This window comes from Nyctereutes procyonoides, unplaced genomic scaffold (assembly GCF_905146905.1).
Source record: "Nyctereutes procyonoides isolate TBG_1078 unplaced genomic scaffold, NYPRO_anot_genome, whole genome shotgun sequence".
NCBI lineage: Eukaryota > Metazoa > Chordata > Mammalia > Carnivora > Canidae > Nyctereutes > Nyctereutes procyonoides.
The window spans coordinates 9,263,950-9,283,240 of NW_026575134.1; the positions used below are offsets into that span (position 1 = coordinate 9,263,950).

Consider the following 19,291-nt stretch of genomic DNA (forward strand, 5'->3'; position numbering starts at 1 on the left):
AGCAACAAAGGAATATGGAGGGAAGGATCATGCAATTAGGATTGAGTTTGCCATTTATGAGACGTTTTTGCTACATTCGAGTTTGTGCCTACATATGCGAGCACAGAGCAAGAGTTATCAGATTCCCCACAATAAGTCTTGTCTAGAGAGAGCAGGTAAAGAGATACAGAATTGGATAAAACTGACCTAATTCTGAGAACCGATATCATAAGTACATGTCTGCACTTACGCGAAGCCTATAATCAACATATATCTTGTAGGTACATTCAGTTATTTGTTCCACATGTAAATAAAATAATATTATCTGTCCCAGAAGTCCTATCCAGGATGTTGTACAAGGTGCTAAAATAAAGGAAAAGCATATACATTTGCCCCAAATGCTCACCATTAAAACAATGTCAAATTAAAAGATATTCTTCCTATAGAAGTGTCACTATTTTTCTTTAATATGTCTCCCTAAAGGAATACCAAATAGAAATGCTTTTATATACTTCCTCTTTTGCTCCTCCCAATAAAGGGAAAATCTATCTTGCAAGTCCCTTTGGACATCTTGCAATTTTAACAAGACCATAATGAAAGTACCAAGTGGATTTGGAATGGAAAAGAAGTTTTATAAAGAATGTGTGGAGGCAGTGTTTGGCAGTTGTGTTGGAAAGTCAGAAGGAGCATTTATGGGCTCGGGGCAGGCCATGTGGCCTACAGAAAGTTTCACTACCTTTAGTAATGCATTTGCTTTAAGTATAAACATTTAATGGTTTCATTTGTTTCCCACAGTTTGAATAAAATCAATCCATTAATCATCCCACGAAGGACAGAGAAGTGAAGAAGGTCCCCTGGAGTAAAGAGAGCATCTCCACAGTGTCATTTCTCTTTCAGGTGGTTCACTTATTCATTTCCTTTAGGAATAATAAAGACAGCACTACTCCCCCAGATTTTTAAAAAGTGACACTGCATAGAGCGTCCTTTCTAAAAACTGCCCTGCCACCACACCTGATCCCAGAAGTGGCCTCCAGGCTTGTCCAGGAATGGAAACCCACCCTCCCTCCCTAAGAGTGAATACGTTATTTCCAGAAGGAGCAAGTCCCTTCACCAAATCATGGGTTAAACCTGTATATCTGGCCTCACCCAGAAATAGTAGGAGCTGCATTAAAACAAACTGTTCAGTGATTGTACTTGGTGGTAACCGGGACATCCTCAGATGTCGTTCTCTGAATTTGACTCATCACCTCTTTTCTCTGTGAAAGTTGGTATGGAAGAGTGGGTCAAAGTAATTATGGCTCTGCCTTCAGCCATGCTGCCATTCACAGTGCTTCTAGAGAGGCTGCTGCACGAGCTGTGATCACAACCATCCCTTACGTGCTTGAAAAAGTGTCGCCTGAGGTGGAATGATTCAGTGTCAGTGAAAGTGTTTGACATACTGAGCACCAAATACATGTGAGGTATTCCAACGAGGTGCTATTCCCTCCCTGCAAAGAAATAATGAAGTGTGTGTTTGCTCAAAGAAGAAGGATGGGAAAGAGGGAGGGAGGGAGGGAGAGATGTCTTTAATTAACCTTCATTTCCTACGAACATTTCTATTGGACATAGAGTTCCGGGTTGACAGTTTGGTGCCAGTTGGCTCTAGGCTCCCGGTTTCAGGCCAAAGAAATGTGCAGTTCGCTGAGTCTGTGTTCTCCCACAGGTAATATATCATTTTCCTCTGGGTGCCTTCAAAACCTTTTCCTTGGTCTTTCATTTTCAGTGGGAAGTCTTGGGTATGTTTAGGCGTGCGTTCACTTGGGTTTATCTTATTTGGGGTTTGCTGAAAGTATTAAATCTGTAGGTTTTTATCTTTGGCCAAGTTTGGGAAGTTTTCAGCAATTATGTCTTCAAATATTTCTTTAGCATGTACTCCTACCCTCTCCTCCTGGGATTACAAGGACATTGGTGTTAGACTTCTTGTTTTTGTCCCACAGGCTCCTGAAGGTCTGTTTGTTCTTTCTTTTCTTTTCTTTTCTTTTCTTTTCTTTTCTTTTCTTTTCTTTTCTTTTCTTCTTCTTTTCTTCTTTTTCTTTTCTTTCTTTCATGTTCTGGGAGGGGACCATCTTTTTTTCTCTCTCTCTATTGTTCTACTTATCCATCCTTGAGTTCCATGACCATCTCCTCTGTCATCTCCATTGTGTTATCAGGATTATCCAGCGAGGCGTTTCTTTTTATATTTGGTGGTCATATTTTTTGGTTCTACAATTTCCAGTTGGTTCTTCCTCCTATCTTCTATTTCTTTGCTGGACATTCCTCCTTTCCCATTTATTTCAATGGTGTCTGTGATGCCTGTTGGAGCATTTCTGTAATAGCTGTTTTAAAGTCTTTGTAAGTTAATTCCGACATCTGTGTCCTCTTGGCATTGGCATTTATTGACTGTCTTTTCTCATGCAAGCTCTGGTTCTTCATATGCTGAGTAATTTGGATTGCATCCTGGATGTTTCAAATATTATCGTATAAGCCTCTGGGCCTTATTTAAATCCTACAGCAAAATTTTATTGTTATCATTTTTAGCAAGCAGTTGATCTGATTAGGTTCAGGCTGCAAGCCCCTACCCACCTGCCCATGTGCTTTGGTTCTAGACTTAGTTCCATTCCCGAAACCCTGGCAGTGCTGTCCAAGTCTGCCCCATATGTGCCCCACTTGATGGTCACGCTGCCACCTGGGCAGTCATCTGTTCACAAACTTCCTTCTCAACTTCTTTGGTGTGCTGGTTAGGATCAGATCAGCATATGTGTGGCTCAGGGGTGAGCTCATGAGTTCACAAACACCTTCCAGGGTGGCTTTCTGAAGCTCATCCCCCCTCTGAGGGCTCTCTCGGGTTCCCTGAGGCTCCCCGTTGGTTAGCTGACTTCCAGGGTGGAGGCCAAGCAGTAGGAGGACAGAGGAAAAGCAACAAGGATTCGCCCACCTATTTGGGGGGATTACAACTCAGAGATAAAAAGGAAAAGTTCTCCTTCCTCGGATCCTGTTAGATCTGTTTAGATCCTTTATAGATCCTGTTCATCTGCCGCTGCCACTATAGGGTTGTTCGTGGCATAGGACTCAAGAAAACAGACAGGGAGAGAAGATGCAGGATTCCCACACTCTCTCTGCTATCAGAACTCACTTTTGTGCTCCTCACTCCAGGAAAGAAGGGCATCTCCTAGGGCTCAGCTCTGTCTCCTAGTTTCCACTCTACATTTTAGGCTGTGCTGTATCCATGTAAGGAAATAATTGTAGAGACAACTGAGCCTGGGTGGCTCAGTGCTTGAGCATCTGCCTTTAGCTCAGGTCATGATCCCAGGATCCTGGGATCAAGTCCTGCATCAGGCTCCCTCTGCCCATGTCTCTGCCTCTTTCTGTGTCTGTCATGAATAAATAAATAAAATCTTAAATAAAAAAAAAAAAGACTGGTAAACTTACTGCTGATCTAGAGGTATTTTATTCTTTTTTTTTTTTTAATTCTAGTGTTCTTCCTCAATTCTCCCCCTACTACTTACTTTTCAGCACCACCCTAGATATGCTCCACACATTCTCTTCCAGGTTTTATCACTGTGTTCAGTGGGAGAGATAGGGAGAAGTATGCTTACTCTATCTTACCCAGAACCAGAATCTCCGAACCTAATTTTTATAGAGGCCATTTATTAAGCACAAACTGTGAGCCAGGATTGGACTGAGCATGTTACTACTTATTCATTCTGACTCTTACAAAACCCCAGAAGTTATATGTTAGCATAGTTATGTGTTCTAATCTTCATTTTATTGGGAAAACACAGAAACTAGGCAGAGATTGTCAGACCAGAGGTCACCTGACTAGTTTCAAGGCTCACAGTATGCCTTGAAATTATGCTATAATGTCCTCGGACCACCTGCTCCAAAATCAACTACAATGCTTATCAAAATTGAAGTCTCCTGTACCCCACCTCAGACATACTAAGTCCAGATCTTTGGGAATGAGGCTCCTATGCATGTTAAAGTTGAGAACCAATGCATATTGCCTCCAATAAAAGAAACTCTCAGTCTAAATGACTTTTAAAAGGATGTCAATGTACTTCAAATAGGAATACCCATTAGTGTTGGCATCAATCAGCTTAAAATAGCTTACATATGCTCATGTTCCCTACTCTTCTGTATCATGTTAAGAGACATAAAATAGGATTTGCTCTAAGCCAAGGTTCACTTTATATGCAGAAAGATTTTTCTGAACCCCAAGCCTTGAACCCATTGCTCTTGTTCTCACTCTAATTCCTGACAATAAGAACTCCTTAATAGGACCCGTCCCCAAGAAGTATTATTCAGCTGGTATATCAAATTCCATTTTGGAAAGAGATTAGGCCTAAGTAAATTCTACTCATTCGTCACAGACAATACTGCTGTATTTCTCTCGAGGAGGGAGAGCTGCCCTATCTTTCATTATGGACCTTACTGGGCAAAAGATCAACTGATGGACTTACTGGGGACCTCATCTCCTATAAGGCCAGTTTGAATGACAAGCCCCTCAGTAAAAGGTAAATCTGAACAAAAAAAAATTCTTAGAAAAAACCCACTATATATGGAATAAGGAAAAGGATAGTTTTTCTTAGGTTAAAGGTTCTTAGGGCCAGTTTACACATAAGGATATAAAAAGTCAATCGGATTGCAATGTTTGCTCAAGATGTAAATGACGTGAATAACATTAAAAATCCTCTGCACATAAAACTTTTCTTCTGAGTATCTCAAAGAATTTGATAGACATTGTCTTAATGGCTTATAAGAGGGATTATCATTCCTCACTCACATATGGAGAAACAAAGTCATGTATGCCATGCTCAAAGGCCCTCTGATGGTCTCCTTTTAAACAAATGTATCATAACACACCATCACCATAAGTCATATTTGAGTACTTAGACTTATGGCAAATATTCTGCTTTGATAAAAATCTTTTTCATAAAATGTTCTTATGGATATTTATGAGGAAGTTCAAAAGTTTCAAACTGATCAGCAGTAATGAATCAAAAATAAAAAGAATTCAGTACAGTTATTTTCAACAGTGAAGAATATGTCAACCAGTAATTTCTCCCCCCCCACCGCATCCACCACCCCCCTCTCTGGAGAGACAAAACTCCAAAACATATGGCCCAGGAAGAAAATCTGTACTCATTTATAGCAATGAACTGGCTTTTACATCTCTGCAGCTAGAGTACGCAAATGACTTCACAGGCAACGGCTTCCGTATGTTTCATATTTTTAACATTGACCGTTCATAATAAAGATTCTTTGATCCCAGATCAAATGTTTGAATCGATTTTCTCTACACTTACTCAGAGTCACCGCTATGAAAGCTCTCCTCTTTCCCACCTCAGATGTTCCAGCCCTTTCTGCAAAAGGAACTGTCTCCATTTGTCACCTTCTCTGCGGTACTTTCCACTCCTTTGCTGTGGTTTTTAGCTGTGTTCATTAACCGCTCATACAAAAGAGGCACAGCAATAAATAATTTTTGTACATAACAAGTTAACGGCAATAAATAAAGTTCCCCTGAGGAATTCACAGGCATCTTTAATGAAGCTGAAAAGTCAGAGTGAGTGGTATGTGTGATTAGTACAAGAAAATAAACTCCCCATCAAAAAAACATCCTCAACAGGTGAGACCTCTCCCTACATGTCAGAGAAATTAAAAGAAAAACTTATATACATTTTTTAAAGCTAGATTCGATTTCTGGGATTAGAACTGGGAAAAGCGAATAGGAACCTAAAGACTTAAATAAAAACAAACAAAACCCCAAAAATCTAGGTAAGTAATAAAAACATCAAAAAAATTTTAAGTGATGCCTAGAACTTAAAATCTCCAACATAAAATTATTTTTACGTGACTCCAAGGCCTTTTTAAAAAATCTTGTTGAGAGGAGCACCTGAGTGGCTTAGTGGTTGAGCATCTGCTTTTGGCTCAGGGCATGATCCCGGGGTTCTGGGATCAAGTCCCACATCAAGCTCCCTGGAGGGAGCCTGCTTCTTCTGCCTATGTCTTTGCCTCTCTTTCTGTGTCTCTCATGAATAAATAAGTAAAAATGTTTTAAATATAAAAAAATAAAATAAAAATCTTGTTGAGAAGCAATATTTTTAATGTAACCTTAATTGATAACTTAAAACATGAACTCTGCAGAAAGGTACTCATTAAACAAAGGCTAATTTGAAAAAAAAAAGTTTAGTTTTCTAGGGATTAATATAATAAATTTGGTATTACATTATATTTGGGCCTAATTAGATCTCAGATTGTTACAGAGGGAATAAAGAAAAAAAAAAGGGATCCATAAGTGCCTCAGCGGTTGAGTGTCTGCCTTCAGCTCAGGGCATGATCCTAGAGTCTTCGGATCAAGTCCCACGTCGGGGGGGGGGGGGGGGGGGGTGTCTCTCTGCAGGGAGCCTGCTTATCCTTCTGCCTGTGTCTCTGCCTCTGTGTGTGTGTGTGTGTGTGTTTCTCATGAATAAATAAATAAAATCTTTAAAAAAAAAAAGGAAAGTGAAAAGAAAAAATATCCTGGTATTAAAAATCCCTTTAAAATGAATTATTTTTCTTTCCTGTTTTTCACTGGACTAATAGATCATTTTGGAGGATAATTGAGACTACTATGTACTATAGTACATTTCAGAATACAGCCAGGTACCTCAAAAAAAAATACAGGCAGAATGCTAATTCAGACCATGTCCTTAGCACTTATGAGTATAAAAAGGGCACACTGTTAAGGGTGAAGGCAGGTGGTCTTAAGTTGGTGATAAACTTAACAACATTGTTCTAGGCAAAAGTGAACTTTCCTGGCTTTGTACAAAGCGAGTTATTGCACAGATCATCCACCTATCCCAGGGATTACACATTACCTTGCACACAGTAGCAAACTGTTGGTTATTTCCTACTCCAACCACAAGAAATCCATCCTTGGTTTTAAAAGCCTAAAATAAATAAATTAATTAATACATACTTACATACATACATATGTATATAAATATATAATTTTATAAATTAAAAATACCACAAGTTAGCTTTAATTTCTAAAAGTTCTATATAGAAAGTATGCTCTAAAGCAACATTATTAATAAAATCCATATCAATCAATTAGTATATTTTGCTCTTATATTTGCATAGTTATTTTCATTTGGGATTTTCAAAGCACTTCTTGTCTCTTCTACCAGCTGTTGGAACACTGCATGAGTGGCTTGGAAAAATAAAGAAAATACTAAACTAAACCAGTTTTGTTATATTAGCACAATATGAAATTCTATATTGATTACAGTATGGATTACTGTTGGGCTTTTCTAAACTTTTGTGTTTTGTTTGTTTCCAGTTCTCCATGGAGGGCAAAGACCAAGAAGGTACATTGCTTTCTATAAAGTGTAAGAAGAATAAAAGGAAGGAAGGAAGGAAGGAAGGAAGGAAGGAAGGAAGGAAGGAAGGAAGGGAGGGAGAAGGAGAAAGAGAAGATGGGTAAGCTGATACATTTTGTCTTTGAAGATCTCAGATGTAAACTCTTGGACAATTATCACTTTTCAGTAAGTGACAATGGACACATCTGGATCTCTGCACCTCAGGTGGTTTTATGTACCTGAAAATGTTTGCTGCTTCTAGGAGTCATATTCATTTGAGCAGTAACAAGAATACCAGAGTCCTAGGTCCTCTGGAGAACTCCCTTCTCCACATATGATCACAGTGCTGGTTGGAGGACCCAAACTTTACCCTCAGAAGGCCTTAGTCCCACTTTCCTTAAGTAAAGGAGTTCCTGTAAGTTTCCTTCCTTTCTAAGTAAAAATTGTTCTGTACTTTCACCTACTCTTTCTTCACTTATTCTTGTCTCTAAGATAGATGACTTCTATCTTCTTTGCCAGGGCTTTCTCCTATGCTAAGCCTGTTCCCACCTTCACTCATATCCTTCAGAACCCTGCTCAATCATCTTTAATCTCTTCATTCCCACTGGGTTCCTTTTTTTCTGCCTACATTTAGGCTTGTGGCTACACTAAAAATATAAGCAGCAAGAAAACAAAATTTCCATCAGTCCTGACGCCTTTCTCAAGCTATCTTGAAATTTTCTTCCTCTCCTCCATCTCTAAATGATATAAAATTCCACCTGCCTATATTTCTTCATGAACACCACATTCCAATGCCGTCTGTCATCAAGGTACTTATTCTATCACTACACTGAAACTATTCTTTCTTGACCTCTCTGTATTAATTGGTACTGTTAACCATCCCTTCCTCCAGGAACCCCTTATCTCTAGGATCCATCTGAGTCCATGTCTAATCTCTCTGACCTGTATTTCACATGCCCCCCTTTTTAGTATTATTTTCTCCTTAGCCTTCAGCATTCCTTAAGGATCTGTATGTGGTCTTTCACTACACTTGCTTCTAATGGTAGCCACTAGCCACATGTGGCTATTGAATTTAAATAAACTAAAATTAAATTAGCTGGTCACAAAAGACCACATAGTGTTTGCATTTGTATGAAATGTCCAAAATAGGCAAATCCACAGAGACAGAAAGATTAGCAGCCACACTGGGCTGAGAAAATTGGGAGAATTTGGGGAGTGACTACTAATGAGTACTCGGTTTCTTGTGGGGGTGATGAAAATGTAATGGCTGGACAACTCTGCGAATACACTAAAAATCACTGAATTCTACACTTTAAATGGACGAATTATGTGACATGTGAATTATTTTTCAATAGAGATGTTATTAAGAAACATTAAAGTAATAGTTCAGCTCCACAGACACACTAGCTACGTGTCACGCATTCAATAGCCACAGGTGGCTAGTAGCAGCCGTATCAGCACAGATGGAGGGCATTTCTGTCATCGCTGAAAGTCCTGCTGTGCGGTGCTGGGAGATTGAAGCTGGTAGTTTGTAGGTTTTCTTTTTATTCTACCTGCTAGGCCTAACATGATACCTGAAAAACGTTAGGCAATGAATAAGTGGTTATAAAATGCAATGAATCTCTCAGACACCTGCTTCCATATAATAGAATTGTGGTTAAAATGGATCTCAAGCAAAACACTATAATAGGATTTATTCTATTTACATTTTTGCTTGATTTGGTAATGAATGCTACTAAAAAGATAACACATGAACTAGTTTAAATGTTTATCATCCCTGTTCACAGCGAAAGGCAAAGTTAGTGTTATAAATAATGAAATAGTGTTTCTCAAACTATAGAAAGGGATTTGCAATGGAGATGTGAGTGAGGGGCAAAAGATCTTGAGCAGAGATGTCTCAACAAACTATTGATAACTATGAAGGTACACAGGTAGTCTGTTCGCTCGGGTGTTGAGTTTGGTTTGGTTGCAGTTTTTCCAAGAAAAACTGAGTTGGGGAGTAGATAAGCAACGTGAAGTAACAATGTGTGTTATCAAGTATAATGTAAGAAAAGATTTTCAAAATTTTAGATTAATGACATGATATTCAGCAAGTTTACATTTTGAGAGATCCTCATTTCCTTTTAATTAATAAAGACGTGTTTCTTCCTTTAAACCTTAACTATACCATGAAATATATGCTTACCAATATACAACTTTCAAAATTTTGAGGAGAGAGAACTAGTTAATGATTATAGGAAAATGAAGATTGAATAGTAGCTGAGCCACCAAACTCAATTAAAGATCACCAAATAGATTTATAAGGATGAAGGTAAGATTGAGTTCTTTAAACACTTATTTGCTCCCTGTTACTATTATTACAGTGTTTATTCAATGAATATGTTTTAAATAAAAACTTAAAAAAATACTGTTGGCTGAAGACCGAGTAATTATGTCTCCCCAAGCTTCACATGTTGAAATTCTAACCCCAGTATGATGGTATTAGGAGTGTGGAAATTAAGAAAGGGAAACCTCACTAAAGTGGAGTCAGGAGACTAGAAGGAAAAGTCCTATGACTCGGTGTCAATTACAAGAACTGTCGATTACAGACCCCAACAGGAAAATCATCAACAGGAAAGAATGACTGATTACAGGCCCCACAGGAAAATATGTACACTTGACCCATGAACAGTGCCAAGGCCCCAATCCGCACCTGAAAATCCACCTATAACTTTTGACTCCCCAAAAACTTAACTATGATGCATGGGTGACTCAGTGGTTGAGTGTCTGCCTTTGGCTCAGGTCATGATCCTGGAGTCCTGGGATCAAGTCCCACATCAGACTCCCCGCAGGGATCCTGCTTCTCCCTCTGTCCATGTCTCTGCCTCTCTCTCTGTGTCTCTCATGAATAAATAAAATTTAAAAAAGCTTAACTACTGATAGCCTACTGTTGACCATAAGCCTCACCAGTAACACAAATAGTCAATTAGCATATTTTATAACTTATATGTATTATATACCATATTCTAATGATAAAGGATATTAGAGAAAAGAAAATGTTATGAAGAAAGTCATAAGGAAGAGAAAATACATTTATAGTACTGTGCTATACTTACTGAAAAATTTCCAAGTGGACTGTACAGACAGTTCAAACCCATGTTATTCAAGGGCCAACTGTCCATTAAATCCTCTACAAGAAATCATCTGCCCCTGCAACTCAGCCAATGAGAAACCATCAACACCTTGAACTCTTGCTTTTCCTCAAAGGACTTTCACTCGAAACAAACCCTCCCAACCTCCTCCTTAATCTCCATAGAATAACATTCCTCTCCCTTTTTGGTTGAACTTGTCTATGGTTTTGCCATAGCTTCATGTCCTGAGTTGCAGTTCTCTGTTATTCCCAAATAAACCCATTTTTGCTAGAAAAATAAATAACAATTTTGTTTTTAAGATTAACAGGCCAAGAACATGGCCATCTGCGAAACCCAAAGGAGGTTCTCACCAGAAAACAAATCTGCTGGTGCGGTGCCCTGATCTTGGACTTCCCAGCCTCAAGCACTGTAAGAAATAAATGTCTGTTGTTTAAGCCACCTAGACTATTCTATTCTTCATAGCAGCACAAATGGATTAAGAAATTGGTACTGAGAAGTGGGGTGCTGCTATAACAAATATCAAAAAATGTGCAAGCTATTTAGAACCAGGTAGAGGCTGGGAGTCATGCTAGGAAAAAGTCTACATTGCTGTGAACAGCCTGTTCTGAGCTATTGAGAGCTCAGAGAGAAAAGAGGAGAACTGTAGAGAAAGTCTCAATCTTCTCAGAGAAACACATAAGGAATGCTGAACAGAAAGTTTAGAAATATGGACAGGAAAGGCCATTTTGATGAGGTCTCAGATGGAAATAAGGAACACGTGTTTGGAAACTGGAGGAAAGGCAATCCTTGTTATAAAGTGACAAAGAACTGAATTGTGTTCATGCTCTAATGTTTTGTGGAAGGTAGGACTGTGCAAGTGATGAAATTAGGTATTTTGCTGAAGATATTCTAAGCAAAATGTTGAAGATACAACTTCGCTCCTTCTGACTGCTTATAGTACAATGTGGAAAAAAAAGAGATTACTAAAAGACAGAATTGTTGAGGAAAAAGGAAGTAGAAGCTGAAAATCTGGAAGATTTGTGGTCCATCCATATTGCAAAATATGAGAAAGCATGGTCAGAAGAAAACACTAAGGAAGTAGTCAAGCAACGGACTGAGAAGATGTCCTTTAGTAAGTAAATGAGTAAATAAATATTCAGACAATGCAATTATTCCACACTAGAAAGAAAGGCGTTATCAAGCCATGAGAGACATGGAGGAATCTTAATGCATATTACTTTTTTTAAGATTTTATTTATTTATTCATGAGAGACACACAGAGAGACAGGCAAAGACATAGGCAGAGGGAGAAGCAGGCTCCATGCAGGGAGCCCGACGTGGGACTCGATCCCAGGTCTCCAGGAGCACAGCCTGGGCCGAAGGCAGGCGCCAAACCTATGAGCCACCCAGGCATCCCCTTAAATGCATATTACTAAATAAAGGAAGCCAAGCTTTTAGACTACATACTGTATGATCCCACTATATGACATTCTGAAAAAGGCAAAACTATAGAGACACTGAAAGTATCAGTGGTTGCCAGGGATTGGGAGGAGGAAGAGATAAATATGCAGAACATACTGGATTTTTAGGGCATTGAAAATACTCTGTATGATACCACCATGATGTCTACATGTCATTATACATCTGTCCAAACCCACGGAATGCACAACACCGAGATGTGTGTTGTGAACTTTAATGTAAACTGCAGACTTTGGATGATTACTAAGTCAGTATAGGTATGTCAATTACAATAAATGTAACACTCTGGTGAGGGATGTTGATATTGGGGGGAGGCTGTGCATGTGTAGGGAAGGAGGTGTATGGAAAATCTCTGTACCTTCTGTTAATTTTTTTTCTGAACCTAAAACTGCTCTAAAAACTAAAATTTCTTTTTTCTTAAAAAAATAGACAGCAGGAAGCATCTTTGTCACGATGAAAATGTTCTGTATCTTGACTATGTCAATATCAATATCCTGACTGTGATATTGTACAGTGTGTTTTGTACAATGTTACTAATGGAGTCAGTTTGGTAATGGGTACACAAGATCCATTTGTATTATTTCTTAAAATATATGTGAATCTACAATTATCTCAAAAAATTAGGTTTAATTTTTTTTAAAGATTTTATTTATTTATTCATGAGAGACCAGAGAGAGAGAGAGAGAGGCAGAGACACAGGCAGAGGGAGAAGCAGGTTCCATGGAGGGAGTCCGACGTGGGACTCGATCCCAGGTCTCCAGGATCACACCCTGGGCTGAAGGCAGTGCCAAACCACTGAGCTACCTGGGCTGCCCTAAGTCTAATTTTTTAAAGTGATGGTGTATTAGTTTCAGGCCCTGACATCAGAGATGGAAAGAAAGAGATTCAATAAATATTTAGAGCTGCATTATTTACAATAGTCAAATTATGGTAGCAGCCCAAGTGCCCATCAACTGATGAATGGATAAAGAAGATATGGCATGGGGTGCCTGGGGGGGCTAGTCAGTTAAGTGTCTGCCTTCTGCTCAGGTCATGATCCCAGAGCCCTGAGATTAAGCCCCACATCAGATTCCCAGTTCAGCAGCAAGTCTGCTTCTCCCTCTTCCTCTCCCTCTGTGATCTGTCACACTCTTGCTCTCTCTCAAATAAATACATAAAATCTTAAAAAAAAAGATATGGCACACGCACACACACACACTTAATGGATTATTCAGCCATAAAAAAGAATCAAACCTTGCCATTTATGATGACATGGATGGAGCTAAAGAGCATAATGTTAAGTGAAATAAATCAGTCAAAGAAAGACAAATACTGTATGATTTCACTCATATGTGGAATTTAAGAAACAAAACACATGAGCAAAGGGAAAAAGAGAGAGGGGGAAGCAAACCAAGAAACAGACTCTTAACTATGGAGAACAAACTGATGGTTACCAGAGGGGAGGTGCAGGATGGGTGAAGATGGTGATGGGGTTTAAGGAGTGCCCCTGTCATGAGGGACAGTAGGTGATATATGGAGTTTTTGAATCATTATATCATACACCTGAAACTAATATAATACTTTATGTTAATTAACTGAAACAAAAATAAAAACTTTTAGAAAAGATTTAGCTGGTAAAATCTGCTATCATTGGTAATGACTTGAATGTGATGGTCAAAAGCTGAAGACTGGGGGAGAGCAAGATGTCATGGGTGACATTTAGGTTTCTGAGGAGCTTTTGAAATACTCCTGTGGAAATTCCAAGGGAACAGAATTTGAAGAGCAGATGAAAGTCTGAACTGTAGATGAAACTTGAGAGTCATTCACTATAATCTGTAACGGAAGCCATCACATAGATGAAGTCATTTGGGAAGAGAGTTCAACTGTAGAATAGGGAAAAAGGAGGTGGGGGGGAGCCGGGGGATGAGTCTGAAGGTCACCCTCATCTCAAGTTCAAGTAGAAGAGGAGTTAGCCACTAGTCTAAGAGGAGGACCAAAGAATGCCACCAAAGTAGTTATTCATTACCTCAGCAAATGCTGTTCTGGTGCCACAGTGTGGACCAGATGAACTTTGAAGTGAATCAAGGACTAAGTAACAGGGAATGGGGAGAGCACATGAGAACATCTCTTTAAGAAACCTGCTTGGGAAGGAGAAGAATAAGCACAGCACTGAGAACACAGAATGAGCACATGTAGGCCGGCACCATGTTGGTTTGGTGGTGGGGAGCTGAGGAAGTTCCCACTAGCTGCTTCTACTTTCTTATAAATAAGGAGTGAAGTCATCAACTGAGAGTAGGGTTGGAACATATTGGATTGAAAAGAGTGGGTAAGTTCTTTTCTTTTTTTAAGAATTGTATTTATTTATTTGACAGAGAGGGTACACGAGCACACAGCAGGGGGGAATGGCAGGCAGAGGGAGAGGAAGAAACGGCTTCCCACAAAGCCCAATGCAAGATTCGATCCCAGGTCCCTGGGATCATGATCTGAGTCAAAGGCAGACCCTTAACTGACTGAATCACCCAGGCACCCAAGAGTGGCTAAGTTCTGATGTATCACTGAAGAGAGTGGGACAGCAGAGTGACCAGATATACAGAGTTGCGCTGAAAGACCAACTGAGTGATATTCTCCATCATCTCACAGTTACAGACATAGAATAAATGGATATTTGCATTGACTAATAAATAACAAAAACATATAGATGCAGGAAAATCAGAAAACTTGGCCAAAATGTTCCTGGATGATGAGCCATGGATTATCTGGATATGGAAGGAGGTAGCAAAGATAGGAGGACGTTATCGACAGGGCAGAGGTGTCAGTGGATAAGAAATCCTGATGAAGTCAAAGAACAGTCATGACGGAAGTGGTTGTACATGTCGGTGGAAGAACAGGAGATGATGGATGGTTAGGATGTAAAATGTCTCATTCGGTGCCTGTTGAAGTGAAGCAGATTCAGTGGCATGTGAGAGCCACAGTATAAGAGCCATAGACTCGCTGCTGCTATAAGGTAGGGACTCAATAAATAGCATTACTATTGATCATTTAATAATTATTTAATCATTTAATTAACAGTAATTAACAGTAATTATTTAATTAATAATCTACTACATGCTACCTAAAAGGAGTTCCTACTGTATTCTAAGCCCTTAGATCCTGACTCTTGAGCCCTTGTCCACTCTACAAATGTCTCCCCTCTCTCTCCTCTCATTTCCTTAGTTGTCTCACTCTCCATACCGAACAAGATAAGTGACACGCCACGCACACAAACTGCTAGCAGGCTTTCCAACACAGGGAGAACTCGCATCAAAAGCATTGAATTGGGCTACAAACTCTCAGGGCTGGGGTGTTTCTCTTAGAAGGAGTTCAGGCCTCAGAGAAAAGAAACCATTGCTTCTGCATGAGATGACAGGGGAGAGGGCAGCAGGGGCAAGTGTCTATAGTTTTAAGAAGATGAGGCCAAACCCAAGCCATTCCTCTTAGGAAACCAGATTTATTATTCCTGAGGAAAGAAATGCTCCTCGCTGTGAGTTGTGCTGATTCAAAGGTGACAAGTGTCACTGGTAGAGGAGACCACACAGAAACTGCCTGGTTTTCTTCACATTCTAGTCACGACATAACTCCCCTCCTGGGGAAGAAGGTGTTTCTTAGACAGAAAAAATATTGACGGGTCAAGAGATTACAAGGAATTTGGGAAATATGTAAAGACAAGGGAGCATAGGGAGTCAAGGTTGAGTTATCTGGTTAGAGCAGTTTCAGGCGTAAAAGGGGACCCCACCTGAGAGCCTGATGGGTGGCAATATAAAATACAGGAGTAGAGAATACTGAGCAGACATGAAATCAGAGAAATAAGAGGGTCAATCTGGAATTCCCATTACTCTTGCAAGTGTCTATTGCTTCCTAGATGCTCTGCTTTGCCAGCTTCCAGGCATGCTACCTGGATGGATGACCTCTTAGTTACTGAGCTGGCTACATATAAAACCACAGAAAGACATCTAGAAGTTCTGCACCAACTCAATATATCAGATGGTCACATGGAAAATGAAAAAAATAAAATAAAACTGAAAGTTTCTGCGTCACCCTCTTAAGCTACCATATTGATACATCAGTATTTCCTCCAGTCTAAGTAAAGTACATACAATGGGGAGTGTGTCAACTTCAAAAACAAGAGCACAAACTCCAGGGCCTCAGGGGCTACCTAATTTTTAACAAGATTTTCTTCCACAAAAGGTAACTGTTGCTAAATGACTTCATCATCCACTGGAAAAAGACATTCCCTGAAGTTTAACTCACTGCCATGAGAATGTTTTCTGGAATGTCAAGCAGTTACTGACTTTGGGTCTGTGCTAGTACATCGTGACAAATATAGAGCACTATTTCCTACCACAAACAGTTCAGTTCACCTTATGGTGCTGAAGCTGGCTGAGCCAGATGGCAATGAGGCACAAACTGCTTATAACTCAAGAACAGTGTCATCGATGGGATGGAACCGCGCAACAAGTGGTAAGTGAGGCCAGGAGTCCCTAATCTAGCCTTCTATTTGGCTTTGCACACTTTTCGTCATCATGAATAAGCCATTTTGTAGACCTATTTCTAAATACAAACCCTTGCCTTGAATTTTAGAATAGATTTGAAAGAGATATCATGTGCTGGTCTCCTGCAACCCCAGATCCAGGCCGGGATTTTCCAATTCCACAAGAAATGTGAATCTTCAAAAATATACTTGGGGTTCTTCCAATCAATTAAATTTCATTTCAAATTGAATATATCAATGGTCTTCAATCATGCAGTTTCTGATACCGGATATAGAGATAATGGCAAAAAAGAAAATGGAAACTGTCTTAATTTTTTTTTATCCTTCACAAACTGTCAATGATTATTATTTTTCTTACAAAAGAAGTCCTCTGTCGTGAAAGCCCACTGTTATTCAAAAAGGCAGTCATCGTGCACCCTGGACACAATGTAAAATGGCACGTGGTGTCATTTTTCCTGGAAGGTATGTGCCAGAAACTGGTTTTGATGATCCTGAATTGATTTCATTATAAAAAAATAATAAGCCAGATTATCTGAAATAGCCTATCAAAAGTACCTACTATTTAATGGCAAGCAACACAAAAATCCTGAATTGAGTCCACATTGATTTTTCGGGAGCACTTTAAGGTAAAAATTCCTTGACTGTGTTAAGCAATTTTTTTTTTAACAAAGAGAATGGGGAGTGGGGGTGGGCAGGGGGAGAGAGAGAGTCTCAAGCAGAATCTATGCCCAGCGTGGAGCTTGATGTGGCACTTGATCTCATAACCCTGAGATCATGACCTGAGCCAAAATCAGGTACCTCCGTGTTAAGCATCTTGAAAAGTGCTCTTTGTTTTATCTCAAACATGTTACAACAATCACAGTCCCATCCCATCGTTAGGTGCCATCCATGAAAATATTATTTCTGATAGCAAGCCTACATTTATCTCAGACTAATTCAAGCATTCATAGACCAGAACTTTATTCAAGATGTCACTTTCAAGCAAAAAATCAAGCTAGAAAAGGATATTCACTCTAATTACAATAAAATTATTCTAACGTGGATTTAGAGTGGCTTGCCAATAAGGTTTTCCAAACATAGTTTAATGCCATCATATTTCAATATTCATCAGTGATAAGACATAGGACATACACAATAGGAACGGGGCTAGAGGAAAGCCCTGACATTAGAACTGTCCACTAGAGCTGAAGAGGCGGTGGGGAACAGGTCCAGTTGACAGCAGAATTTCAGCCCAGAGCATGGAAAGTTTGAATAAGCATGGTTCAGGAAAGCAGCCGGCAACATAAAGTACAGAGGTATAGATAGAGGAAGGGTGAGAAATTCTGACAGAATAATTCCTGAAAGTTCCACAGTAGGTGGAAGGCCACCAAGATGGAGAGACAGAGGCCACAGGGTCCCAGTTATGGGAAGGAAGCTCAGAGACTTTCCTCTAAATTCCCACACAAGAAATCGTGAAAATAAAAGGTAGAGGGACAGGAACCAGACAGGTAACTAGATGAGAAGCTCAGGGATAGAGGCTAAAGCAGAAACCCAAGCCTCTGAACAAAAACATACGAAGCAAGGAGAGTTACCTGTGATGAGCATGGGAGTCTGGCTGGAAGATAAGAGTGTAGAGCCCAGTGTAGTTACACCTAATGTCCAGGACAATACCTGGCATGCTAGGTCCTTCATATATTTTGTTAAATTTAGGCCAATGTATTAATGCTAAATCACAGGCAATTCGGGAATTATTACTCACTATACCAAAAGCATGGTGGCAAAGCTGGGCAGCGTGAAGTAGAAGAGATGAGGAAGTGTCCAGGACTAAAGATGGGCATGTACTGAGAATGGCAAACATACTAAGAATCGATTCTCACAACAAACTTCCTTCCTCACAAATGATTGCTTAAATTTAAAGGTGAAGATTAAGTTCAAGGGGAGCTAGAGAATATACACCTTGTATTTGGAACAATGCGGGACTTAGTCCCTCTAATTAAGTACCTTTCCTTTTTCCATGGTCAAAATCTAGCCCATGCACAATGTCCCTTTTCAGAGGTCATTTAGTTGGCTGAAAGGTCTCTTCCCTTATCTCCCTAATACTTAGAGCCAAGGGTTTCTAAACCCATCATGATGTTTGAAGGCGAGGAAGTTGCTATCCTGCCAGATGGTGAGGAGAGATCTCTTAGCATCTCACATTGGGCAAGGATCCACTCAAGCTGCCACTACCTCCAGCCACCAATTCCATCATCATCTCCCTGATCCAGGAACCAAGGCAGATGTTGTTGTGTAACTCTAGTACTCTGTGTTGCAGCATACAGGATCATCCTTAGTGTTCTTTCCAACAAACACTCCAGATACCTACTACCAAATAATTGGACATGGACTGGAATTGAAATTTATTTTCCAACAAATATAAAATGGTTTCCTGTACAGAGGTTTGGAATCAAACTATACAGGTTCTCAAAACAACCTTGGGCTTGGCCTAAAGATCATGGGACGCTACTCAGCTTACACAGTGGAGAATAAGCACTTTAGGAGGGCCCTGCTAACTCACAGGAAGAGGTAAAATGCAGTCCTCATGGGATAACCAAGTATCTAAAACAAGTCAACTCAAAGATCAGGAAAAGTGCAGGGGAAAGCTCTGTCTTAAATATCTGTAGATGTTTCTAACTAAGAAAAGTGACAGAAAAGGTGGTAGGCTACAAGTGGCTATTTGGACTTTTTTGAGATTGCCGTATTCCAGGGTCTGGACTGGTTCCTTAAAGGACTTAACTCTTTCTCTGAGTGATCAGGACCTGAGAGCCTGACTTAGGCCATCCTACACATATGTGAGATTAAGGTAGATACCAAAATGATCAATTGCCACCGTAGAGTGAGGA

General features: G+C 39.7%; 1 protein-coding gene across 2 annotated transcripts in view; it reads right to left on the reverse strand.

Moving 5' to 3' along the window:
• Nucleotides 1–19,291, reverse strand: part of SUGCT (succinyl-CoA:glutarate-CoA transferase) — a 716,497-nt gene that overhangs the window by 403,678 nt on the left and 293,528 nt on the right. For both annotated transcript variants that reach the window (XM_055301218.1, XM_055301217.1), the window contains one exon: nt 6,855–6,926. In XM_055301218.1, the coding sequence (XP_055157193.1) occupies nt 6,855–6,926 (72 nt within the window). The remainder of the gene's footprint in view (nt 1–6,854; nt 6,927–19,291) is intronic.